Source organism: Podarcis erhardii, assembly GCF_964252035.2.
Source record: "Podarcis erhardii genome assembly, chromosome: 13".
Taxonomy (NCBI): domain Eukaryota; kingdom Metazoa; phylum Chordata; class Lepidosauria; order Squamata; family Lacertidae; genus Podarcis; species Podarcis erhardii.
In genome coordinates this window covers 18,545,729-18,573,008 of record NC_138502.1, presented here as the reverse complement: position 1 = coordinate 18,573,008, position 27,280 = coordinate 18,545,729, and the positions used below count along the sequence as shown (strand labels likewise).

General features: G+C 45.8%; 2 protein-coding genes and 1 long non-coding RNA gene across 6 annotated transcripts in view; 1 reads left to right on the top strand and 2 right to left on the bottom strand.

Moving 5' to 3' along the window:
* Window positions 1–3,526, bottom strand: part of LOC309327839 (excitatory amino acid transporter 2-like) — a 29,935-nt gene extending 26,409 nt beyond the window's left edge. The window contains exons 1-2 of one of the 4 annotated variants that reach the window (XM_081837401.1): window positions 3,283–3,522; window positions 1,515–2,142 (exon numbers count right to left, since the gene is read on the bottom strand). Coding sequence is in view for 1 of the 4 variants with exons in the window: in XM_081837400.1 (XP_081693526.1) it covers window positions 3,166–3,177 (12 nt within the window). In the remaining 3 variants the exon portion in view is untranslated. Of the gene's footprint in view, window positions 1–1,514; window positions 2,143–3,165 lie in introns of all 4 variants that reach the window. The other 3 variants (XM_081837403.1, XM_081837402.1, XM_081837400.1) reach the window with 3 other exon arrangements.
* A 435-nt stretch (window positions 3,527–3,961) lies between these two features.
* Window positions 3,962–27,142, bottom strand: FLT3LG (fms related receptor tyrosine kinase 3 ligand). The gene is made up of 9 exons (XM_081837500.1): window positions 26,925–27,142; window positions 12,016–12,115; window positions 10,054–10,176; window positions 9,173–9,226; window positions 8,315–8,461; window positions 7,500–7,653; window positions 5,631–5,803; window positions 4,861–4,921; window positions 3,962–4,313 (listed from the first exon to the last, which is right to left on the bottom strand). Exons 2-8 carry the CDS (start codon window positions 12,049–12,051, stop codon window positions 4,889–4,891), a joined length of 720 nt encoding a protein of 239 aa, XP_081693626.1. The 5' UTR covers window positions 12,052–12,115; window positions 26,925–27,142; the 3' UTR covers window positions 3,962–4,313; window positions 4,861–4,888.
* LOC309327916 overlaps window positions 8,482–27,280 on the top strand; it is a 40,254-nt gene continuing 21,455 nt past the window's right edge. Inside the window, exon 1 of the long non-coding RNA XR_014150679.1 lies at window positions 8,482–9,114. This is a non-coding gene — a long non-coding RNA (uncharacterized lncRNA). The remainder of the gene's footprint in view (window positions 9,115–27,280) is intronic.

The following is a 27,280-nucleotide window of genomic DNA, read 5'->3' as shown; positions in this document are numbered from 1 at the left end:
GAGGTTTGCTTAAATAAATGTGAAGTGAATCAAATTTATCCCCTATCACTGGTCCACACATACATTTCCCCCTTTTGCATTTTGTTCAAAATTCTCCTCTCTCCTTCTATTGACCAGCAGCTGGCTCCCATACGTCGAATCTCCTAATCCATATTAACTTGCAGGATTTGGAACCTCTGGGTGGTTCAACGATTTCAGTCATGAGAATAAATATAGAAAAGGGACACATGCAAAAATTCATCCTTCTCCTCTTAATTAAGTCACAGATTCCTTTCCAACGAGGGGGCAGTGGAACCATTTTAAAAGTTTTTTGTTTGTTTTTTAAGGATGCAATTGGGTTTACATTAAACCAAGAAAAGACAAGGACTCTACATTTCTACTGAGCAAGCCAATGTAGTACCAGAGGCAAAATCTCATAGAGGTGGAACCCCCCCGCCCCCGGCCATTTCCCAACACACACACACACACACACACACAGACAACTTTTCTGGCAAAACTTGGCAAATTTTGGGTTGAAAGGAGAAAGCAGATGCAACAATATTTTGCTTTTCAAATATTTTGTTGGAAGCTGCCCAGAGTGGCTGGGGAAACCTAGCCAGATGGGCATGGTATTATTATTATTATTATTATTATTATTATTATTATTATTATTATTATCATCATTATATCACAATCATCATCTTTGATTGATGCAAGTGTATGCAAAAGTTTGTGTCTCACAGGATTCTTCTTCAGGCAGTCCTGATGAAGACAAAGTGTCCCGTGGAACTCAAAAGCTTACACCATCCGGCAGCACTATACAATAAAAAGATGCAATTTCATCTGCTTTCTAGCTCCTATATTTTGGGATCACCATACTACCAAAGACACTTACAGAAGCATTAATCCCTTAAATAGAAAAAACCTCTATGTCTTCCCATGTTCATACAGAGTACATACAGAAATGACCCCATATTCTACTCATCTTTTAGTAGCCAGTACTCGATTAGCATTCCCCAGAGAGAAAGAAAAGGCCAACATTTTTTTGCCCCCACCCCGTCATTTCTCAGAGAACCTCCATTTCTAAGTTGTACAAGGGTTGCCAAATTCTTTTAGCTGCCCCTGCTCCTGTGCCTTTAACATCCAGAAAGTGAGTGAAGCTTTCTCTTTATGCCTGTGTTCAACCCAGCGGCAGGAACTGCTTAGGAAAGCAGCAGTTCTACATTGGAAGCATTATTTAGAATTTAACACACATAAATTCTCCACTGCCACCTCAGAAATGCTGGATTATACCTCGCCCCCCACAAAGACTACCCATTTTCCAACTCTCTTCTGGAATGAGTTTATCACAGAACAGAGGGCAGCTCCCTCTAGAGGGGAAATCTCCCCATGACCTTTTGTCTAATCTTCCCCCCACCTTGTCCAAAAGAGCCCTTAAAGAGGCTGGGCAAAATCTACCCCCTAATCTCTGCCTCCCTGCACCCCTTCTGGTCCCCTGCCCCACCACCATTTCCCCTGGCTGACTTGCTCCTTACCCCACGTAGGGAGGGGGGGACGGTGCGTCTCGGCGGGAGGCGAAGGGGGATCTGAAGACGGCGGGTGGCAAAGGGGGAGACTCTGGTGGCTTAGTGCCCCCGTCACTCGACGACGTCAAAGAACAAGTGTGGTCAGGCAAGGGGGGGGGGAGTAAAGAAAGATTACGAACAGAAAAAGGAGCAGAGCTATGCAAAGGACAGGAAAAATGGACATGAGGATAATACCCCTAACTGGGGGCTGAGCAGACAGCGCTGTTTAATCAGTGGCCTTTAAAAAGGGGGGGGGGCAGGGAGAGTCATCAGAGGTGGCAATTTGGGGTAGGCAACCACGATGAAGAATTTATTTTATGAAATACAGACTTGGTCCTACTGCAGTTTCGCAGGCAATGTGGGTTTTTTTTGAGGGGGGGAGGATCTGTTAGCAAATGCCATCTGTCCCACAGAGAGAGATTTAGTGTCATTCAAACCACTGACGTTTCGCTGTCTTAACTCACCTCGAACTGCTTGCCGCATCAGTAACGTGATTTTGTTTTTAAAACATAGGTATTGTTACCTCATTGAAGAAAGATCATTGCTTGTAATAGGACAGAGAATCTTGGGCTGGCCCCACATGTTAATAGAAGTTAAACTGATGATCAGCATTTAAAAAAAAAAAAGGGGGGGGAGAGCTTTAGAGTTACACAGTACCCCAGGCAGAATGGAAAAGTCACTGGTGTTCAGAGAGAATATGGCGGAACCGTTTTACTAAAAGTACTACACTGGTAAATGCAGAACGTATTTTTAATGCTTATGAAGGCTCTGAAAAGTGACTTTCTCCAAGGAATACAGGAAAGTATTCTAGAAGTATGGGCATCCATAACCCCATATTTCCAGCTTCCTTTCTTTTTCTTCTTTTCAAAGGGGATAGTTTAGAGCATTTATAAAACCTGAGATATAAGGCAAAATGTGCAGGCACTGTTTCTTCTCATTTGTGGAGTGTTCCCCCCTTTCACCATTTGCTTTTAAATAAAGATATGCCAGCCTCACTCAACAGCCCTGTGAGGTAGGCAGGCAGCTAGGCAAGTAGGTAGGCTAGGCTGAGAGACAGCGAGAGAGAGAGTGGCTGGCCCAGGGCCTCTCAGTGAGCTTCATGGCCAAGTGGGATTTGAACCCTAGCCCTACATCTGACCCTCTGGGCCTGCTCAACACAGTGGTACCTCGGGTTACAGACACTTCAGGTTACAGACTCCGCTAACCCAGAAATAGTACCTCGGGTTAATAACTTTGCTTCAGGAGGAGAACAGAAATCGTGTGGTGGTGGCAGCAGCAGCAGGAGGCTCCATTAGCTAAAGTGATACCTCAGGTTAAGAACAGTTTCAGGTTAAGAACGGACCTCCAGAACGAATTAAGTTCTCAACCCGAGGTACCACTGTATGGGTGCTTGCCCCACAGGAAGCTGCAGTCTGGGCACGGGGAATTTGTGGGCCCCCAGATATGGTCCCAGCTCCCATCAGTCCCTCCCTGGTAACATGGCAAAAGGTCGTGGATGATGGAAGCGACTTTTGGAGGGCCACAGGCTCATGTAGAGCTCATTTTTCTGCAGCTCCATCTGGTGCCCCCTCCCCGAGTGCCCAATTCAGGTTTTCCCCTCTTCCCTCCCCATCCTTTTTACCTTGCGTGTCATGGGGCAGGGACTCCACTCTGGGAGCCTTCTTTTGGCTGAAGAGCTGGGTACAAAAGCTCAGAATAAATAAATAATACCAGTATGGCACAATTCAGGCCTACTCACACGCAACAGCTGCCAGTGGCCTTTAACTAGGGAACACTCTCGCCTTTGGGGCAGTTTGGGCATCTACGTCACAACAAAAGAGAAAAAAGTTACTGCTCTCTGTCAGAGACGACATGGCTGAGGTGATTGCTGCCCGCTGCCCGTAGCGGGAGCAAGCAGTTTTTCTTCTTTAGAGAGAACTCTCCCTTCACTCTCGCAGATTCCAGAGGTCAAATCTCCAACAGCAAAAATAAATATAGATATAAAATATAAATATATAGCCTTGTTGGCCCTCCACAAAGTCTCACAGATTTATCGTGGTGCCAGGTTTAAATGGGGGCAAGAGCTCACTTCATCAGGGGATGCATTTCCTGAAGCTGGTCCACAAAACCTTATGCTAAAATAAACCTTTGAAGGGCGAGAAGACTTTATTGTTCAAGTAAGGCCATGTAAGCCCAGAGGTTCCTGCTCCAGGTTTGAGGGGCCCCACCTATATCAGTGACCCTCTGGCCACCATTTTAAATTTTCCCCATGAGCCCGAGCGACGCTGCATTAAGAACTCTGTGGTACTTTGTGGGGAATTCAAAAAGGCAGGTGGCTGTCAGGTCCAGCTGCCCTTCCTTGAGCAGGCTAGGTACCGAAGCCAGAATTCCTTTTGGCATCATGCAATTTAAATGATACGTTCAATGGCTACTAAACATTTTTGTTTATTTGTATTTTATTTTTATTTATACAAAATAATATATGTACATATATATATTAAAAAACAACAACAACTGTCCATGTCTTTCTCCTCTCACGCTTCTCAATATAAAAATGGTGGTGCAGCAACACCCAGTGGCAGAATCCGGAACTGATGCCCACACAGCTCCTCCTCAGAGGGATGCTGCAGATAAGTCTCTCTCCCCACTGCCTGTCTCCTCCCAATAGCTATGGAAATCCAGTCCTCCAGGGAGAACAGTGGGAGCGGGGCATGTGCTGCTGTTGATGGTGTGTGAGCAAAAGGACGCCGTCCCATTCACTGTGGAGGGGGCCATTCATGCCTGAAGATGCTGCGGGAGGAAGATAAGATGACAATAAAAAAACATTGGTTGGGGCCTGGGCAGAAGAGAAGCCAGGAGTGAGGAGGTTGCAAAAAAACACACAAATCATTTGGTCATTTTGCAATATTCCCCACTAGGTAAGACCCTGAAACTTGCCTGGAGTCTAATTCTCACTCAGGTGGCTGTAAACATGTGCCAGGCAAGTAACGTTTCAGAGTTCAAGAGTGGAGCTTATGTAATTGGTTGTTCCTCCGTAGGAATGGATGAAATCTGTCCATTTGGGGGCTTTTTATCAGTTTCTCATTTTTCTAAACTTACGTTCAGTTCACCACATATCCTCATCGGTTTACAGTTTCATAAAAAAATAAAAATAAAATTAAAAGTCCTCGTGAAAACTCACTGGCATTTTAGTGCAAATTTAATCTTTGCACGCGATTTTATCGAACGCACGTTTTTGCAAAGCAATTTCCCCCAACAGAAATTATTTTCTGAGAAATTTATTTCTATGCGCCTTTTGCCACAGAAATACGTAAATACAGGAAAGTCTTACCCTTACCTTTATTTCCCAAAGGTGCTCTGAAGGCTCAAACGGGCGTTTCCTGAAACCTTGGGAGCCTCTGGGGGATGAAATATGGAGCTATGATTACATCTCAAATTGATTGGTGTGGGTGGAGGAGATAATAGTACTACTGGTGATGGTGGAGCCAATGTCACACATAGTGCTGAAAGGTGAGGGTTGGGCCCATGCGAGAGTGACAGGATTCTGTGGTTACCTATCCTGGGATGATTGATCAAAGGCAGGGATGCTGTGTGGCTCGTCCCCCCATGTATACTGCAAGCACAAACATGCGACTCTAGCCTAGGTAAAATTGCATTATTAAAACTACCCCCAAATTATCTTTGTCTGAGAAGAGGCAAACTCTCAAAAGGGGCATGTGATTATTGTTAAGTCTGGGAAACACTGCAATTTCGTATGTTATTTTCACCAATATATGCATTTTTAGGGATGGCTTACCCCAGTGTATGAATTTTAGCACACATTTGCTGGGCTGGAGAATTGCAAAATTTGGGGAAGCGCAAATGTCAAAGGACGGCCATGTTTGGGTTCTCAGATTGCTTCAGAAACAACAAATCAAATAGGTTTGCCTTTAAAGACAAACTGAATCGGAACACCCCCCCCCCAATCCTTACCTAGGACAGTATTTCCCAACCTCGTGCCCTTTAGAAACTTGGGACTGCAATTCCCATCAGATCCTTGTCAGCCATGGCTCAGTGAGTGCCCAGAACATAATATCCCAGAACTTTTTGAAAAGGCTTCTTGCTTACCTGAAATAGGTTCCTTAATGGACGTGTCATGATGAGTAGAAAGCAGGAAATGGGAATGAGAAGCAGAAGTAGAAATGGTCCCCAGTGAGATCTCTGAAGTGGGGTTTGCTGAGACGACTGGACTCTATCATGGGTCTCTGTAACGATTTTGGTGACTGGAGTAGTAAAAGAGTCTGCAGTACAGAGAGAGACTGACCTATAGGGGCAGATTGAATGCCTTCCGGTAACAAGCAAGGGGCAGAGAGCGGATAATATTGAGAGGATACCCACAGAGTGTTGCTGAACCACTTTTTTATGACAACAGATGCAGAATATTGCATTGGTTTCACAAGAAGCGGATGGTGGCCTGCCATCAAGTGATTGGTACCACAATATTTTGTTTTGTTTTTTAAGGGGAGAGGGAGAAAAAGGGGGAGAAAGTCAATGGGGAGAAGAAGGAGAAAGAGTGAGAGCATCTCTAAACCACAAATTATTAAACAATGGTCCATTGGTTTAATTGTCATGGACTCCCCCACCCAAAGCAATCATGGGAATTGTAGTTTATTGCAGGTGCTGAGAACGCTGTTCAGGGCCTCTAAATTCTCCCTCTGCCAAACTAAAACTCCCATGATTTCCTGGGGGAGAGATAAACCAGTATGGGTCCTCAAGTGTAGATATATGCCTTGGGAAAGACAGAAAAGAAAGGGTGGGGGGAAGAAACAGGAGAAAGAGAGATAAAATTGTAAACCACTTGAGAGGTTTTGATACAAAGCAGAGGTGTATAAAGTTTGTTTAATAAATAAAGTGAGCCCTGTGGTAGAAACTAGGGTTTCATGCAGTCCTGGGGCTGCGGAAGTTGGTGACACTGACAGCTGGGGGTGAGCTGTAAGTTGGGGAGTCCTGAGTTCAAATCAGACCACAGCCACATACTCAGTGGGCTTAGGCAACTGACTTTTCTTTCTGCCTCAGTTCCCCTTACTGCAAGCTGGGCATGATAATACCAATGTTGTAAACAGGGGCAGCTTCAGGTCTGAGGGGCTCCCTGGCAAAATGCCCTCTGTTAGGCCTCCGCCCTTGAGCTTGCTTGCCAACAGCTGCGAGTTGCCATTTTAAACTTCCCACAATGCCCCTGAAGTCATGTTGGTCTGGGGAATTCTGGGAAATTACAGTGGCAGCCACGGGGAGGCCACTGAGGGCAGCTATTTAAATTTACCCAGAGTGGCGCAGTATGTCAAGGACCTATTGCGACCAGGTGGGCCTAGAAATTGGGGGAGGGGCAGAAGTGTTGATGTTGGGCCTGGTTGTCATGGCTACTGGGATAATGTTTGTGAAGCATTCTGAAATCTCCAAAGCACCGTATGGATGCTAAGTATTATTTCTGGTGGAAACGAACCTTCAGAGCAAAAATGCAACCACTCAGTAGGCAAAGCATTTGTATTCTGCCAAGATAGCGAGGCGACTTTTGCTCATTTTCTCTGCCTCCCCATATTGTCGACACTGGGGTGAAACCATCCTCTTTGATCAGCTCACCACATACCATTTCATACACACCATAACAAGTTGTTCACCCAGTGGAAAACAGGAGTGGCTGGGGCAGTGGGGCAGGGTTGCAAAGCCACCTTCCTAACACTGTCATCACTGCCACTGACCGGGTTGGGGTGCAGGGAGGTGGTGGGGTGCTCAGGGCTGTGTGGCACAGATTGGCTCTGCTCCAAGTTTGCCACCCCCCTGCCATGCCAGTGAACCACCTTGATAAGCAGCAGCGACGCCAGTTTTATGAGGGCAGCTCCATGGCATTGTCCCACTGTGTCAGCCCCCCATGGCAGAAATGTATCCCCTCTGTAGCCCCACAGCCTTGCTCCCCCACACCCTGACCACCTGGAATGTTACCTGGTTGGCACTGAATAATGGTGCAATTACTGTAGTCAGCAGACTCTTTCAGTTCAATGAGTTTCTCCATCTTGTCCGCCAGGTTTCCGATGTGGTAAGGAACCGGATTCAAGAACTGAGTGATGTTTGTCCCCACAAAACGGACACAACTATCCTGTTAAGGCGCAAGAGAAAAAAGTCAAGCCCAGCAGCTTTGTCCTGATATATAGTGAGCCCACAAGCCATGCCACCACACCTTAGGAACTGGGGCCAAATTACACGTGAAGTTGAAGCACTTAAACGGGGCTACTTATGTTTTGAAGACAAAACAGCCGCAGGCCCCTACTCTGGATCAGGGCCCTGCGGCAGTTTCCTGCTGAAAACCACCCTCTTCCTCAGCTGTTCTTTACTCCCACTGGTGCTGCTGACTGCAGGCATTAACTCTGGAGCCCAATAGGTTTAAAAAGTTTGAATTAGGTAGGTTTTAAAGAAAATGCAAGCAAGACTGGATTTCTCCATCGACCTTAGGGGCCCATGGCTGCGTTTCAGCTTGTATTTTTCTTTGGAAGTTAGGTAAGTTCACCTTTCAATGCGAACTGAATTGAAATTCTTCTCCATTCCTACCTGGCATGAGCAGGGGCCTGGCTTAATCTGGAGGGAGGAGCACCTTGTGGTATTTCATTCTGATCCAAATTTTAACTTAATTATTTTTAAATATCCTTAACAAGTACTAATAATTGCTAGCGTTTAGGACTGGTCAGGTTCAAAACAGCTATTAGATGAATAAATAAGAGGGGGGAATGACCTGTGCTGACTTCCAAAGCACCCTGACCTACCTCAATGTTACATTCTTTAATAAAGGAGGCCATGTGATCTGTTATATTGAAGAACATTTGCTCCAGGATTCTCCCGGATACGCTGGCCAGATGCTTCAGCTTTTTGTTTATGAGATGAACTTCCCATAATTCCTGGCAGAATCCATCCTGGGGGAAATTATTGGGGGAGGGGGAATATAAGGAAGGAATGCATGATTAGGAAAAAGTCAGGGGTGTATTCTTGTTCGAAACCACTAAGAACATACAAAGCTGTCATAGGGCTCATCCAAACTTACCTTTTGACCCACGTTTTCCAGGCTCAGGTCCACACTTTAAAGCTCTGTGTCCAAGCACTCCCTTTTTTTGACCCAGATATTTCCCTGTGAAAACCTGCTCTTTGAAGCAGAAGCACAACAAACAGCAATTCAGGTTCCGCCCACCCCCAATTGCTGTTTGCTCCAATTCAGCTATAAAGAGCAGGGCGTTCTTTTTCCAAGAAAAGCTCCGGAGAGGGGTGGGTGGGAAAGGGCACCTGGATACAGAGTTTCAAAGCATGGACCATTTCCTGGAAAGCACAGGGAAAAGGTAAGTGTAGATAAGCATTTATAGTGAGTCAGACTTTTGGTCTATCTAACTCAGTATTGCCCACACAGGCTGGCAGCAGTACAATTGACATAAGAGGAATTGTCTTTCAAATCCTTCCACTCCTGCTTTTTGTAACAGGAGAGGCAGCGCACATTTTCATCTCCACGCAAAAATTCGCTCCTGAATTAAAATAATTGCAACTGATCAGCCCTTTCAAGTAACATAACAACACCATGGTAGGTAACATATGTCTAGTTGTTTCCTTAGTTAACAGGTTGTTTTTTAAGACTTTACCGGTTTCAGGTTGGATGGCATATCTACTGGGTAATTGAGGAGCAGGTACTGCTTCTGCGGAGAGAAAGAGATAGGCCTGAGTTGAATGCGGGGAGAGGATGGATTAAAGAGCAAGAAAAGTCTATCCACAAAATGTTTATAAATAGGCTTTAAAGGTGCCTCTAGGTCAGAGGTTGGCAACCTAAGGCCCTTGGGCCAGTTCTGGCCCATGAGCTTCCTGGAACCAGCCCACAGCCGTTCTGTGGATTGGCGTGGGGATTCCATGCCTTTCTTCACGGCCATTTTTTTCCTCACTGCAGGGATCAACTTCCAGCCCAGAAAAGCACCGGAAATGGCGTGTGCGCATGTGCATGGGTGCACCTCACCCGGAGGAGTGCCTGTACGCGTGCGTACGTGCTATTTCCAGTGCACTTTCAGGACAGAGGAGCACCCACGTGTATGTGCACACGCTATTTCTGGCGCTCTTCTGACCCAGAAGAGCACCAGAAATAGCTTGAGCGCATGCTCAGGCGCGCATGCTCTGGCCCAACGAGAGGCCCGCCAGGGAGTGGACCGGACCAGCCTCAAAAAATGTTGCCGACCCCTGATCTAGGTTTATCTAGATGAGCCTTCATCACCCTGGCACAATTCTCCATGTTTTGGACCACAACTCCCATGAGCGCTGCAGTGTTGCATGTCTACCTGCAGGGCCAATTTCAGGTGGTAGCATGGGATGATTGGCTCAGCCCCTTGGCAATTAAACTCTATGGTCCCTACAACACTTTATCACATCTCCAATGCTGTTCAACACCTATTTGAGGGAGGTTCATGGTGAGTTTTGGCACCTATTTTTCTAGAAAAATAGCACTGCCCTGATATAGTTTGCTCAAGGGCACACTCACCAGTTCTTTAATTTTAGATAAAAAAAGCTGAGTGTTGTTCGTTGACTCAAACGGAACATGCTGAAAGACGCAATTCTTGCTTGACTCACATTGGGTGAGAAACAGCAGCAGCAGAACAAAGACCTAGAAGGACAGGAAAAAATTCTTTGGCTTATATAGTAAGTGAAAGCTCAAAAGAACTCTCAAGCATCTCTCAGCTAGCATGCAGTGCAGACCCAAACTTCCATCTTCAAGTATCTGAAGACCTGTCACATACATGACAGAGCAAATCTGTTACCTGCCTGATCCTCTTTTAAAGGCATCCAAATCTTACCCTCCTTCCTTTACAGTAGAATGGGAATGTTGGCATCGGACTTTCCCAAGAGACAATGGAGTGTGACTCCGGGGGTGAAGTCAAACTAGCGGAGAATCACAGCACTTGCTGTGGCTGCAGAGACCACCAAAGTGACTATTTCAGCGTGCAAACCTAGGCAATGGAGTTCCTGGGCTGCCCAGATGACAAGACCCCCCTCTCAGCCTCACTGATGTGGCCCAAAGGAAAGCAGAGCAATACGTTTGGCATCAGTTTGGCTACAGCAGTTGTTGGAAGGTGTACAAGACACCATTCAACCACTCTGAATTTGTGTAGGCCTTACTCCATAGCTTTTTCTTCTCCCGAAGATGTCTTGCAAGGCCAGGGGTATGGAGGGTTTACTGCCAAAACCTTTCTCACGAATGAGTGTAGCCACAAGGCAGCAGAGGTTGAGAATCAGAGTTTTCCTTCTCCCAGGTGAGCTACCTTCCCAGGTTGACAAGCCCCATCTGCTCCTCATTTCCCTCTGCAGCATGTCGTACTGCAACATTTCTTGTGGGTCCCAGTCGTTTGTTGCTAATAGGTAAACTCCACAGCTCAGTGGACTGACAGTTGGAGAAGCGAAGACTGAAAAGGTGGCGGCGAGGAGAATGGAATAGCCTGGAAGAGGCTGATTGCAGAAACATCCCCCCCCCCCCCCGTCTGCAATCACGAGGACAAAAAAAAACTTTTAAAAAAGGGAAATCTGCGTTGCTCAAAAAGGCAGTGAATTATAGAAAGGAAATTGCTTTCTGTGTAATTTGCTTTCTGTCATTCACTGCCTTTTTGAGCAACGCAGATTTTGAGTGCTGGAAAGCATGCATTGAACTAAGGCCACCTGGTTCTGGGGAGATAATGGTGATGCTATAAGGAGAGGTCCAAAGAACCTCCCTCTCCCTCTTCCTCTCCGGCCACCATTCCTGGACTAGTATATCAGGAGAAGCTGAGGCCTCCTCCTTGATCCTGCCAATTGTTTTTGTTTTTTTTGTTTTTTAAATGATATTCCTTTTTTAAAAAAAATGATATTCCTTGGGAAGCTGAGGCCTCTTCCTTGATCCTGCCAATTGTTTTTTTTTTAAATGATATTTTATTAAATTTTACAAAAAAAGAAACATTACACACAAAAAACAAAACATCAAAACACAAAAATACAAACAATCAGCATACAATGGAAAAGAAAAATAAAAAAGGAAAAAGGATCAAAAAGTTAACAAACAAAAAAGAAAAAAGACCCTCTTTTCAAATTATTAACATTCATGAACTTATTTTCCTGACTTCCTCACACCTCCCTTTCTTGTATTCCAATTTAAAATTGGTTAGCAAATTCATTCTTATTAGTTTCATCCTTGATTACTTTCCCTCACATAGTTTATTTCTCAAAATTTTCATTTAGTATCTAGCCCTTCTTTTATACTCTTATTTTACCTTATTTACTAGAACCCCTTCATTTCATTTCAATGTCATCAACATTCGAGAATTTTACAGTGTTTTTGTAGATAGGTTTAAAATTTCTTCCAGTCTTCTTCCACCAGCTCTTCTCCTTGATCTCGAATTCTGCTGGTCATTTCTGCCATTTCCATGTAGTCCATTACTTGCATCTGTTTTTCTGCCAATTGTTTTTGAAAACTTACCACAAAAGACTCTGGGGTTGCATGGCGCCAAATCATCTCCACATGGTCTGGTGGATGACCAACATGCTGAGGATTACCCCTCTAGAAAGGGGGGGGGGAGCTGTGGGGATAAAAGAAAGGATGGTTAGGGGTTAAGAGGCCAAGGAAACACGGGCTTGGGATGTAGCAAAACCAGAATTTACCAACGTGGGGCCTTCCAGATGTTTTGCACTACAACTTCTGCAAAATAATAAAAAATACCTAACATCAGGGCTTCTTTTGAGCTGGAACTCTCTGGAACTCGCCATTATAAGGGAACAAGGGAGGCACTCAGGGTGAGTTTCAGCACCTCTTTTTCTAGAAAAATAGCACTGGTTCACATGAAACACTGTTTATTCATTTATTCATTGCATTTATCTTCCAAGGATCTCAAGGTGGTGAATATGGGTCTCCTCCTCCCCATTTCATCCTCACAACAACCCTGTGAGGTAGGCTAGGCTAGGCTATGAGATGGTGACTGGCCCAAGGTCACCCAGCTGAGTGGGGATTCAAACTCTGCTCTCCAGGGTCCTAGTCCAACACTCTAACCATTACGCCACATTACGCATAATGATTCTTCAGTCATCCACCATTTGACCTGTAGTGGGGGATTTCAACATCCACGCAGGGGCCAACTTGATGGAGCAGCCTGCGGCATCAGAGCCTCCATCACATCCATGGGGTTGTCTCTGTTGAAGTTCCTGTGTGTGTGATTCCACAGGTTACGGAGTCAGCTGTGTGGCTGTATCTGTGTGGGAGAAAGGCTGGCTGGAGGACCTGCCTGTGGGCAGTGAAACTCGCTGGTGAAGGACACCTCTTCAGGACCGGGTGCCAGGAGCTACTGAACATGAGTTGGCTAAGCCCCGGGGGAGAAGATGGCGGAAGTCCAGGAGTCCTACACCATCCCATTTGAGAGGCTCAATGGGCGGAACTGGGAGGATTGGTCCCGAAGCACGTTGCTCTGGTCACAGTCTTATTGTTTTACAGCAGCAATTACAATTGGCAACCGAATTAATCGGCTGCTGATTAATTGCTGTTGTAAAATAAACGCTTCTTAGATTAGGAAATAAGCTGCGTACAGAGACTTTTCTGCATGCTTGAGTAATCTCTGTTAAGTTGTGGGTGAACATATCAGACGACATAGCGATTCTTCAAACAGCTCTTGTTTATTCATAGGCCAGAACAGAACTGAACTGAAGGGTTCAGCCAGCCTGCTTATATAGAGCTCCACTAGAACGCAACAGTAACCACACAGAACACAGACCGCTGTGCACAATCTCTGCTAAATGCCGGGGCAACACTGAGTTGCAATGGAAGCGTACCGGACGTTGAATTCCACAGTCTCAGCACAGCACCAGCCTGATGGATGTGTCAGGTCCCAAGACAGTCTCTTCAACAGGAGGGCTGGTTGGTGCGCTGACAGGTTTTTCTAACTCCCATTGTTGTGGATGGACCATTTCTTGGTGAGGTTTGGTTAGTCGGCAGCCCCTGGGAATTACGAGACCCGGCCTGTTAGGTTGGCCTGCCCCCAGAGACTTATGGAATCCACTGGATTCCTGAATGCTCTGGGGAATTTTCTGACTGACATGGTGGGCGCTCCTGTTGACGTAAAGCAGGCGAGACCATTATCAGAGTGCTGCCTCCATGGATGGAGACAGTATGCTTCTGAATGCCAGTTGCTGGGAACCGCAAGACAGTCATGTCTTGCCTGAGGGTTTCCCACAGGAATCTGGCTGGCCATTGTGAGAACAGGGCGCATTTATAAAGCTGAATCAATTTTGCAATTTTGCACAGAGAAATTGCAAACTGGGAAACTGCTGTCCTTCAAAATTCACACCTTGCCATGCAATTGTCCAACTAAACAATGCTTGCAAAAACACATATATTAAGTGTGTATAACAATGAAGAAGTTTGTGGAAAATAACATATAAAAGGTTATTATGTTAGGGGAAATAATTGCTTGCAAAAATTGCTGCAAAACGTGGAAAACTGAATTTAAGATTGGAAAAAATGTGAACTTGGGGACTGAAATTCGCAGAGCCTTCCATCCGTGCTTCCAATGGAAAGAACAAAGAAGTAGCAGGTTTAATATTTAATCTGAATCATAGCATTCTCCTACTTATTCTCCTAAATAAACAACAATTGGGTACCCAAGCCTGGTGTCTGCGGTTTGTTTCTTGATTGTGGTTGGTTTAACAGCTTGTGCACACCTTAATTTCCGTAACCACAGTTAATTGCTCACATTAGGTCCAAGCCCTGCCAGTGTAACATCCTGTCCAACATGCGTCTTCCAGGACTAAAATAGGGACTTACCAGCCAAGTAAGAAATTCTATATATGAGTAAGCAAACTGGAGCTTCTTTTCTCCTGCTCTGGAGGGTTGGACTCGAAGCAACGGCTTCAAGTCACAAGAAAGGAGATTCCGACTAAACATTCAGAAAAAACTTTCTGAAAGTAAGAGCTGTTTGACAGTGGAAGAGGCAGCATTTGAAACTCCCATTGTTCTAGGCGCGTTTTACGACAGGGAATTCCATTAGCGCGAGCAGTTTCTGAGCTCTGAGCGCAGTAGTGAGCCTAAGATTTCAGATTAAAACTGCCACGGCTAGAAGAAAAGGACCTTTTTATTACTGATGCACTGTAAAATGTGTTCTTAATGTTGCAAACCACCCTGAGATCTTTTGATAAAGGGCAGTATATAAATTGAATATAATAATGATGATGATGATGATGATGATGATGATAACAACAACAACAACAATGCTAGAATGTGGATGTTGTGGTCCGTGAGTAACAAGTGGCCCTCAGCCTAAAGGTACACTGCTTTACCCTGGCTTTTGACAACTGAGATGAATATTTTTAAGGCCCACCTTACTTCTGTAATTGTAAATTGTTTAAAACTGATTTTCTTTATTTAACTGTTTTTTTTTTAATTGTAACCCTCTCTGGGGTTTTTGAATGAAGGGCAGGTTGTTGTTGTTGTTAAATAAGTTGCCTACTTTATTTGCACCATTTGTTTTAATAAGACTTTGCTTTCCTTCACTCTGAGATTTTTTTTTGTATGTGTAGCACATGCATTTTATCCTCATCATAGACTGAGTAAAAGAGATAAAGAAGATCAACACCCAAACAGAATCACAGGTGTCTTTGGAAGTAAAACAGAGACAGGGCTCCTGGATTGCATTGTAAATTTGGAACAGGGACTTATTAGTGGGTTAGAAGACTAGAGCATAGGGTTTTATAGATTGTCCCACTAGCAAGCGATGAGAAGACTCATACAGCAAACAGAGGAGAATACAATTAATTCATTTATTATATGTTAATAAATGGATGTTAATCATTTGCTTTTGCTAACCTTTTGCTAACCTAGATTCCAGTTGAGGAAGCATAGCAGAGGCAGCTGTAATCATCAGTAGATGTGAAAGATTGTTGTTGTTATTATTATTATTATTAGGCCCACAGAGAGAGATATGGGGAGGCACATAGAACAATCCATTACAATGCTATGCAATCCTGCATTGTTTCAGACCCCACCCACTTGGGGCTCTGACTCCACCCACCGCTGGCTCTAACTCCACCCACCATTTTCCACAGCCCCTGGTTGACTTTCCTATGGCCTTTAATGGAAAAATAAACGAAGCTTCCTCACCCCTTCCTTAGGAAAGAGCTTTTCTGTACGCTGCCATCTGTTCCTTTTTAAACAGAAGATGCCAGAAGTGAACTTGAGACTTTCTGCATACAAAGCTTTTATCAGTGATCTCTGGCCCTTCTTGGAAAGCCGTAATAGCACTTTGCCAGTACTGTACACAATGGCAGGATTTTAAGCTGTTTACCTTGCCACAAATTAGGTGTGTGCGTGTGCGGGGGCAATGACTGGGATACAATGGGCGGGAAATGACATCATGTGAATTCCCTATTAAAAAAATTGGGTGAACCAAGGGTGGCAACTCCAAAACCAAATTAAGAAGGATACCAAAAAGCCACAAATGATTTGGGGTGCAGGGCAGGAAAAGAGGGTGAAAGCTAAATAAGGATTTGGAAAGGAGAAGAGTGCCTTTCAGTTAAGTCATGCCTGTGCAAGGGGAAGTCTACCTGACAGGGCCACCAGAGGCAAAAAAGAAAAGGGACAAGGTACAGCTACTGAAATTCCTTCTTTAACACAACTATTAATGATACAGGAGCACTGCCTGATCTCTTCCTTATCTGGCCACCTGGTAAACCTCTCTCCAAACTCGGCCAAACAGAATAACAGATGAAATTTAGTCTGCAGGTTGCTGCCAAATGTTGGGCAGAGATTCCATGTGCATTCTGCTACTATCCGGGAAAGAGGCGTAAGACTGAAGAGACCTGGGTCAAACCAAAGGCCCATCCATCCCAGACTATTGTTGCTCACAGCAAAGACCCAGGTGCCTCCAAGGCTGCTTCTGCACTAGGGGTTGGGAGTCAATGCTACTCAGATTAGAGTCACAACGGGTATTCAACTTCTGAGAAACTATTCAGAATGTATAAAGACGTTTCATATGTTTGCTGGAAAATGACAAGAACATGAAGAGACATTTTATCATGCCTGGGGGGGATGTAAAAAAAAAAGCTAAAATATACTGGATACGAATACACAGAATCATAAAATCATAGAACTGTGGAGTTGGAAGGGACCCTGGGGGTCATCTAGTCCAGCCCCCTGCAATGCAATGCAATAATAATAATAGGCTTCAAACCCACAATTCTGAGATTAAGAGTCTCATGCTCTCCATGGATACAGCAGATTTTAAAGGTTACTGTTCAGTTGAAGCCAGAAATAGCACTTTGCTAGCACTTAGCTTTTCGGGCTAAGAAGAAGAAGAAGAAGAAGAAGAGTTTGGATTTGATATCCCGCCTTTCACTCCCTTTAAGGAGTCTCAAAGCGGCTAACATTCTCCTTTCCCTTCCTCCCCCACAACAAACACTCTGTGAGGTGAGTGGGGCTGAGAGACTTCAAAGAAGTGTGCCTGGCCCAAAGTCACCCAGCAGCTGCATGTGGAGGAGCGGAGACGCGAACCCGGTTCCCCAGATTACGAGTCCACAACTCTTAACCACTACACCACACTACACACACAATTAGAAAGGGGTTATGGAAGAGGACTGCAATACAGTGGTACCTTGGGTTAAATATGCTTCAGGTTACATACGCTTCAGGTTACAGACTCTGCTAACCCAGAAATGGTACCTCAGGTTAAGAACTTTGCTTCAGGATGAGAACAGAAATCGGGCTCTGGCGGCGCGGCGGCAGCAGGAGGCCCCATTAGCTAAAGTGGTGCTTCAGGTTAAGAACAGTTTCAGGTTAAGAACGGACCTCCAGAACGAATTAAGTACTTAACCTGAGGTACTACTGTAAATGCTTGCTGCTGTGCGATTGCTATAGGCCATGTATGTTCAACGCGACGACCACGGTCGACTCGAGGATCAAGCACCCTGCTCAGCCGCAGGCTTTGCCCGACGCCCAGTCATAGCTGTCAACTTTCAGATTTGAAAGTAAGGGATCAGCAGCCTCGAAAATAAGGGATCAGCAACCTCACCTGTCCCGGGGACAGTCTATGGGATATCTAACAATCCGGGATAGCAGCGGGAAGCAGCGGGAAACGGCGCTGGAATAAGGGAATTTCCTCCAAAAAAAGCGAAGGTTGACAGCTATGGACCCAGTCAGCTGGCCAGCTGGGAAAGGGAGGAGAGAGAGAGAAAGAGAGAAAGAGAGAAAGAGAGAAAGAGAGAAAGAGAGAAAGAGAGAAAGAGAGAAAGAGAGAAAGAGAGAAAGAGAGAAAGAGAGCGCGCATGTTGAGAGCCAGTGTGGTGTAGTGGTTAAGAGCGGTAGTCTCGTAATCTGGGGAACCGGGTTCGCGTCTCCGCTCCTCTACATGCAGCTGCTGGGTGACCTTGGGCCAGTCACACTTCTCTGAAGTCTCTCAGCCCCACTCACCTCACAGAGTGTTTGTTGTGGGGGAGGAAGGGAAAGGAGAATGTTAGCCGCTTTGAGACTCCTGAAGGGGAGTGAAAGGCGGGATATCAAATCCAAACTCTTCTCTTCTTCTTCTTCTTCTTCTCCTCCCTCTCCCCTCTCCTGCTGGTTCCCATGGAAAGAAAACCTTCTCCCTCCTAGTTCTGCATGGATGCTGAACTACTCCCACCTTTCCAGCTCCAGATCAGCTGCATTAATTCAGAAGTAAGCCACTGCCCCCCCCCCCGAGCTTTCCCATCCAGTAAAGGGGGAATTGGACATTTCTGGGCGTGATGGCTTCCCGTGTGTACCAATGGCCCTGGGAAGGGGCTGGTGTGGGGGGTAATAATTTATTATTATTATCATAATCATTATTTATTATTTATTATTTATACCCCGCCCATCTGGCTGGGTTTCCCCAGCTACATATAATATGTTTAAGTTGAAGAATGACAATGGGAGAGTGTGGTAGATCACTGCCAGTTTTGTTTTGTTTTTTGTATTTTTGTTGTTGCGGGGTCCATCTGTTGCAGTTTACTGTCGTAGCAAATACAGTGGTACCTCAGGTTAAGTACTTAATTCGTTCCAGAGGTCCGTACTTAACCTGAAACTGTTCTTAACCTGAAGCATCACTTTAGCTAATGGGGCCTCCTGCTGCTGCCGCGCCACCGGAGCACGATTTCTGTTCTCATTCTGAAGCAAAGTGCTTAACCTGAAGCACTATTTCTGGGTTAACAGAGTCTGTAACCTGAAGCGTATGTAACCTGAAGCGTATGTAACCCGAGGTACCACTGTACAGGACTTAGATCAATAAAGCACCTGATTAGAAGTGCACAAAATTCCATCAGAAAGATTGTAATTTATTCGCGTAACGTAAACAGAAATTAAGAGAATTATATATACAAAACTTAATACATTACTATTTTTAGTATAACAAGAAATCTTACAGTGCAATTCTATGCATGCTTACCGAGAACTAAGTCCCACTTAAGGCCACATTCTGCCCCATTTCTTTTACCAACAACCAAAACCCAACAGTGAAACCCCCCAGGCGGCTGATTGAGTATACATAATCAATAATAACATATTCAAATCAACCATATGTACAATTCTATATACATTAACACTCCTCGCTCCACAAGGTTTATTTAACTTTTAACATTTTAATTGCCCCAAATTGTTCAAATCTACCCAAATATGTCAATATCTTCGCAAACCAATCCTCCTCTTTCTCACTGACCTTAAACCCTTTCCTCCTGTGTATCTTCACAGTTAAATATTCTAAAATTATAATATAATTCAATTTTTTCCTCCATTGGTTCACCCTTAGCTCTTCTGCATTTTTCCAATGACTTGCTATATCCTGTCTGGCCAGTTTTTTTAATATTGGATGGTGGATGGCAACCTGTTGGATGTTGGACGTGCCTGCTATATGCACAAAGATAGAAAGACACAGCCCCGCCCACTATAGAAGAATGGTGATAAAGCTATTGTACTTGGCTGAGATGGCAAAGTTAACATGTTTAATTAGAGAAAAATCATTACTGACATTTGTTAAGGAAAGGAAATTTCTTAAGGACTTTTTGCATGAAAGAGAAAATGAACTTGTAGTAACTGGATTTGAAGATTGAAAAAATACTGTAGCTACAAGGACAGAGAACCAGAAATCCTTTTGTTGTTTTCTTCTTTATCCTTCTTTAGTTTTTTCCCCTTTATTTTCCTTTTCTCTTGCTTTCTCATACTTTAGGTTTCTCCTTTCCTTGTCTTTTCTTCCTTCTGATTTTGCTCTCTAAGTAGCTGTTTTATCTCAGTATAACATAAAAAAATACTTTCTAATGGGTATGTATTTTTTGTATATCATTGAATAAGTGTCAATCAATCAATCAATCAATCAAAACCATAAATGTGATTGAGAATTTCTTTCAGAGACATTGCTGCCTCTCGAGATTTCCATCCTTAGGATCATAACATCTCCATACACAACTCCTACAACTCACACTGACAAACAGGCTTGCACTGATCTAATGCTAATATCGCTAGCTGGTTTTGGGTGGTGGTTATTGCTGGGTTTTGGGTTTTTTTTTTTGCAAATTTTATTATGCTGACAGGGCTATGGTCTTACAGGATCAGCAATATCAGCAGGGCTCTTCTGCTTTTAAGTTCCAGTCCCTTCCTCCATTATTCTATCAGTTTCCCCACTCTCACTTCCTTGCTGCACAGAGAATAAGCAATCGATGCTTATAAAACCCATTTCTTCAGCTGCCAAGTAGAGGGGAGACGTTTGGTCCACGTGTTGTACCTAGTTGCAAAAGATCTTGGTGTTTTGCAAAGCTCTCCAAGGCTCAGTGCAAGAGGGTTAAAGCACTCTCTTCTCACATCTTCTCCAACCCCATTAACAGGCTGGTCGTCCACCCCATGAGCTAATGCAATATGCATTTTCTAAACTCCTTCCCTTTATGTTATTTGCTTGTTTAGAAGAATTTATAAACTGTGTATTTAAAAAAATCCATTAAGTGGTGAACACAAAACCAAATAAATGAGTTAATATGAAGTATGGATACAAAGTGTCTCCCGGCAGGAATAAACGAATCAATTTTAGTTTCTTGTTTTTCCAGTCTTAAGTTCAGTCCCCCACGTTTCCGCAATAGTTTTGCTTTTTTAAAAACAGTGACAATTCATCAGCATTCTAGTGCAAATGTCTCCAAATGTGCAAACGTTTATGTGCAAGGTTGCCCAAAGTTCAAAGTGATTTCCGCCCTTTTGGTTGTGAGTTTGTTTGTTTGTTTGTTTGGCACATTATTTTCATGCACACCTAACCTTAGCACATGCATTTTCGTACACGTTGCTTAGCTGGATAACGGTACTGCAAGCTTCGGAGAGCTGCAGATTTCAAAAGGCGGCTGGGCGCAGGAAAGCACAAAGGAGGTGTGTTTGCCTTTAAATGTGAACGAGCTTCAATTCCCCGGTCCCACACACATTCCTAACTCCAGATCAGGTGCAGCTTGGCGCTGAATGACACATAGGGACAGCTCCGAAAGCAGCAGCTCCCTAACTCCTATGAAGAAGAGAAGCGGGTGTATGGAATCCCTCTTGGTTGAGCTGAGCTGCTGAGAGCTCTGCAAACAGTAACAGGGAGACATCTCCACTGTTTTGCAAAGCTTTAGCGCGACAAGGAAGTGGTGGGAGGGGGTGTTTGCTTTATCGGCACCGCCTTCTCCTCAGGTGTCCTGTCAAACCACACACACACACACACACACACACACACACACACACACACACACACACACACACACACACACACACACACACACGCCCCATTCCACTCTCACCAACCCCGCAGATGTACATCGCTGGATATTTCTGGAGACAGTGTGGAATCACCATTCCAATGTACACTGACAGCCAGCAGCAGAAAAGGGATTCTCCTTCAACCCCGAAGAGTTTTATTATCTCATGCCTAGTAAAATTTAAAGGGACCCCTGACCATTAGGTCCAGTAGTGGCCGACTCTGGGGTTGCGGCGCTCATCTTGCTTCATTGGCTGAGGGAGCCGGCGTACAGCTTCCGGGTCATGTGGCCAGCATGACTAAGCCGCTTCTGAAGAACCAGAGCAGCACACAGAAATGCCATTTACCTTCCCACCAGAGCGGTACCTATTTATCTATTTGTACTTTGACGTGCTTTCAAACTGCTAGATTGGCAGGAGCAGGGACCAAGCAACAGGAGCTCACCTTGTCGTGGGGATTCGAACCGCCAACCTTCTGATCGGCAAGCCGTAGGCTCTGTGGTTTAACCCACAGCGCCACCCGTGTCCCTAGTCTTATGCCTATCAATATTCAATTTTTTAAAAAAGGTTTTAGCAGTTCTTTTTTTTATATGTAAGCCGCCTTGAGTCCAACCGAGGGGAAAAGGCAGGGTATTAATAAACAAATAAACAATAGCGCGGAAGAAGCACAAATGCTGTTTGCCCCCCTCACCCCAGTTGGTATCCAGAGCTATACAGTAGTACCTTGGTTCTCACAAACTTAATCCATTCCGGAAGTCCGTTCCAAAACCAAAGCGTTCTAAAACCAAGGCGCACTTTCCCATAGAAAGTAATGCAAAATGGATTAATCTGTTCCAGACTTTTAACAACAACCCCTAAAACAGCAATTTAACATGAACATTACTATCTAACGAGACCATTGATCCATAAAATGAAAGCAATAAACAATGTACTGCAGTCACAAAATCAATCAATCAATCAGTAGCTGAACTGGGTTCCACACAGTCACACACACACAAAAAAGAGAGCTGCAAAAACAAAAGCATAAAATAAATAGACAAACCTCAGCGTAACACTCAAAACGGAAGTGTGGCACTCAAATCGGAAGCGTAACACTCAAAACGGAGCATGTTCAGCTTCCAAAAAAAGTTCACAAACTGGAACACTTACTTCTGGGTTTGCAGTACAGTATATGGGTTCCAAGTTGTTTGAGAACCAAGGTACCACTGTACTGATCCCATCTTCCACGTAAGGCCCACTGATAGCCCTGGGGGCAGCAGATTTAGGTTCTACCTTTCTGCATGAGACTAGCTTATTCTTTTTAAATGAATTGTTTATAACACGTTAAATAAAGAAGAGGAAGGAAAGTGGGGGAATCCCATTAGCTCACATTGAGAGTACAATGACCGTCCATCCGTCCATCTGAATGGATTACTATTCCGGCTGAATAGTCAGAAATATTAAGATGACAGTGAATATTTCACCCATATCCATGCACTGAAAAGAATGGGGAAGGATAATCCACCACTCTGGTATATTTTAAGTAGCCAACTGGCTAGAAAGCCTGTGTGGTGTAGCAGGAAACAGGGTACTGAACTTCCTGGGGTTCCAAGTCCTCACACATCCATGGGGCTCCCACAACAATTAGCTCAGGCTAGCCTACCTCACAGGGTCGTTAGGAGGATAAAATGGAATAACAACCACCACCCCTATCTAGACTGCTCTAAGCTTCCTAGGGGAAGGATGTGGTGCACAAGCAATACAGGTGTATCAAATTTCTTCTGTTTCTCATGTTCATGCGTGCATGAGTGCCATTGCTTATGTAGTCAAAGCCGCAAGAAGCAAGAGGAACGTGTTGGGGGGAATCCCCAGGTATGCAGAAGTACAAAAAAATACTTGAGGAAATCAATCTGTAAGAGCAGGGAGAAACCCAAGGCACCCCAGGATTAAGCATGCTCAGTGACTACAGAATGCTGACTGAATGCTGGGGGAAGGATGAACTGAAAACGGAGTCAGAGGGGGAACGGAAAATTGGGGGAGAGGGCCCCAAACCACAACATTTTATTGCAGGTCCTAGCTGTTTACATGGCATGCAAGTGTTCTGCCCTCCATTCTGCAAGACTGTGAACCAGTGGCCCCAGGTATATGGGGTGAAGGGGGCTTCAGCACCCCAATATTTTTTGGCAGGGCGCAGTGCCCCCTAATATGGAGGGGGCCACCACCCCCTGCCACTGCCAGGAGCCCTCAGTGTGCCCCAGCCCCAGCCCAGGAGCGAGGCGGTGTCTGGGACAAGTGTGTCTGCTTTTGCTTGTCCCAGCCTGGTGCATGCCAGCAGCATCACGTGACACGTCACAGGACCGCGCCCCCTCATTGTGGGAGGCAAGTTGGCGCCCCTGCCGTGAACACACCATACATGTAAAGCAGAGGGCTCCCACCCAAGAATCTTGGGAACTGCAGTTTACCCCTCACAGCGCTACAATTCCAAGAATGCTTAAGCAACGTCCAGTTCCCAGGATTCCAGGATACGACTGCACAGTCAGGATCCAGCATTATTCTTAACAGGCTCCCAACCCAATAGCTTGACCATACAACAAATGGAGCCTGCAACCAAATCTTGCAGTATGAGTGAGGTATATAACAAGGTATATTCTGCAATGTGCCATTGGGCGTCTCCAGACAACCTGTTTGTTGAACATTCATCTGGGTTTGTTCACAGGGAGATCAGACAACATGGGCTATTTAATGAACATCCATTCTGATTTGTTTGTGGAGAGGCTAGAGGATGTGTCAAAACAAGCTTTATCTCACCCTCCCCAGTGCATTTCCTGTGGGTTTCATCATCATCATCATCATCATCATCATCATCACCATCATCTTATTTCATAGTTAAAACCATGCACAAGGCAGCTTATAACATAACAAGATTCACATAATTGCAAGCATAACAAAAGTAATAAGCAATAAATGAAAGGCACCAAAAAGCACACAAACAAACTGAAACAATCGCCACATAAATTGCCCAGGTAGGCAATCACAGTGCATTCCGCATCGCTCTGCAATTGCTTCTCCCCTGTTACTGCCATCTGGAGAGGCACTCTTGCACCACAATGCAACAAAAGTGGGGCCACCAAAACAAAACCAGAACGTTTCATAGAACCGCAGAATTACAGAGCTGGAAGGGACCACAAGGGACATCTTGCAATGCAGGAATCACAGCTAAAGAGCCATCCAGCCTCTGTTTCAAAACCTCCAGTGAAGGAGAAGTCAGAAAAGTTGCAGGATTTCAGCAGGAAGCTCTAGGACAGGCATAGGCAACCTCGTCCCTCCAGATGTTTTGGAACTACAACTCCCATCATCCCTAGCTAACAGGACCAGAGGTCAGGGATGATGGGAGTTGTAGTCCCAAAACATCTGGAGGGCCGAGGTTGCCTATGCCTGAATTAGTGCATGTCCTAGACCATGGGTAGGCAAACTAAGGAGCCGGCCCAATCGCCTTCTAAATCTGGCCCGTGGATGGTCTGGGAAACAGCATGTTTTTACATGAGTAGAATGTGTCCTTTTATTTAAAATGCATCTCTGGGTTATTTGTGGGGCATAGGAATTTGTTCACCCCCCCCCCCCGCAAAAAATATAGTCCGGCCCCCCACAAGGTCTGAGGGACAGTGGACCGGCCCCCTGCTGAAAAAGTTTGCTGACCCTGTCCTAGACTCTAGGACATGCACTAATAGGAAACAAAGCAGTATATGTCCACCCCAAAATCATTGCAGGTACAAGCTGTATGGAAAGCAAGACTGAGTATAACCAACTGCTGATACTATCATGAGTACACAACCCACAGCACATCTGGAGGGGCCCTGGGCTTCTTCTAGATTCTAGTGAGCCATGCTCACTTCCAGGATACTCCATTCCATTCCACCCACATTTTCCTCTCTCCTGCATGCAGACGTACTTCCTTTCATCTGTCCTGGATCTTCCCACACAGAATCACAGAGTTGGAAGAGACTCCAAGAGTCATCTAGTCCAGCCCCGCCCCACTGCCATCTCTGTTGAATGTCTACAAGTTCCAGTGTTTATAAGAGGAGAAGGGGAAGTTCCATCCACTTTCTCAAGAGGCATGGATCATTCCTTGCTTTTTCTCTGCTTGCACGCATTTGCTTTAGAGAAAGCACGTTTTGATAAGTCAGCTGGCGGCAGAGGGCGTGTTCTGATATGCATGCGGTTCCCAAGATTCAGGGCCGCCTGTGTGAATCTGGCATGCTACTGCCAACCCTCTGATCTCTGCTGAACTGGACTAGGACCGCATGGCAAAAATGCCGCAGGCTAGACCCCGAGACAGCGCAGAGGCGCTGCTTCCATTGGCAGGATGGTTTTGTGTGTGGATGGGAGAGCAGCAGTGTGCAAAACTGTCCGGGCTGCTTCTGCACCTCTCTATTGAATAAGCAAGAGAGAGCCAATACAAACAGTAGCCTGGCTTGAGCACATGGGGAGGAGTTGTGGCTCAGTGGGAGAGCGCCCGACTGGCATGCAGGAGGTCCTGGGTTCAGCCCCTGACATTTCCAGGTAGGGCTGGGAAAGGCTTTATCATAGAATAGTAGTGTTGGGGGGGGACCCCAATGCAGGAATCTCAGCTACAGCATCCCTGACGGATGGCCATCCAGCCTCTGCTTAGAAACCTCGGAGGAAGGAGAGTCCACAACCTGCTGAGGGAGTCAGTTCCACGTCAGTCTGAAACAAGCCGCAGAAGCCGTTCACTTCCAGAGATAGGTCCCATGCACACTGTGCATTTAGAGCACACCCAGGGCGCCTCCGGAAAGATTCTGGGAACTGTAGTTTGCTAAGGGTGCTGACCTCACAGGCCGGACAATTCCCAGCCCTCTGAGCAAACCATGGTTCCCGGGATTCTCCACTACTCTTCAAGTGGGGAGCAGAGGCAACTTCTTAGTTTCACCTATCACTTTTTTTACCATCCCTTTCAGAACATGCTGCCAGGTCCACTATCCCCATCTACCATAGTGGTGCCTACACTGACTGGCAGCAGCCCTCCAGGATTTCAGGCAGGGGTCTCTCCCCACTAGCCCCTTTACCTTCAAGCCCTGTCCCATGGGAGGCCCTTCTCTCTGCCCCCCCCTGCAAACACCTATATAGGCACCTCCTTGATACAAGGGCTGGATATAAATCCACAAATCATCGTGAAGCTGAGAAAGAACCACAAGGAGTGAGAGAGCAGCTCAGTCGGCAGAGCGTAAGGCTCTTCACCTCAGGGCCGCGGGTTCGAGCCCCCCCCCATTGGGCAAAATATTACTGCGTTGCAGGGGGTTGGACTAGATGACCCTAGAGGTCCCTTCCCGCTGTAGAAATCTGTGATTCTGTGATGAAACCTCCGCGATCTTGGCGCTTGGGGGCTCCCTCTGACACAGTGGAAACCAAGGTTGGAAGCGGCAGGTCCCCCCCCTCTCGATTTCCCCCCTGCGCCGATCCCCTTGCCGCGCTAGCCAGGGCGCCACGCACGCGGGAGGCGCCGGGTTCGAATCCTGACATCTTGCCCGGGTAAGGCGCAAGGGATCGGGAAAACGCCCGGAGAGCCTCTGCCAGTCAGTGCCGACCCTTCGCTGAACCGGTCGAAGAGGGGAGCTAGTATTTCCCATAACGCCCTAACTTACCTATGAACGATCGAGGTTTAGAGGGAGGGCGGAGGAAGGGGGGGTTTCTCCCCAGCGTCGTTTGGGCTTCTCACATGCTCGCGAACCCCACGAGAAAGCAGTTGCCTGAGGACCAGGCTGCCTGGGTTTTGTTTAGGCGAAAGTGAAAGTCTTTCCGAAGGGGGAGGGCTTGGTCCGGGGTGACGCCCCTCCTCGCTCCCCCGCACCCCCCGTCCCCAAATATTCGCGGTGGGTGGGGGGAGATAGATATTTTCCCCCACTCGCCCGCCCCCGGGGCTCCGCAGCCACGAGCCCAAGCCGCGCTCCGGGGCTCGGTTCCGCCTCTCCACGTGTCCCCGCAATCGGCCAGAAGGAGA

Excerpts from the sequence above, each read along its gene's own strand:
- FLT3LG (XM_081837500.1), bottom strand. The coding sequence starts at position 12,051 with ATGATTTGGCGCCATGCAACCCCAGAGTCTTTTGTG. Across the intron at positions 8,462-9,172 it reads TGCCATCCAACCTGAAACCG|GATGGATTCTGCCAGGAATT; the intron begins GTAAAGTCTTAA and ends AATTTCCCCCAG. Across the intron at positions 4,922-5,630 it reads CATTAAGGAACCTATTTCAG|AGGCTCCCAAGGTTTCAGGA; the intron begins GTAAGCAAGAAG and ends TTCATCCCCCAG.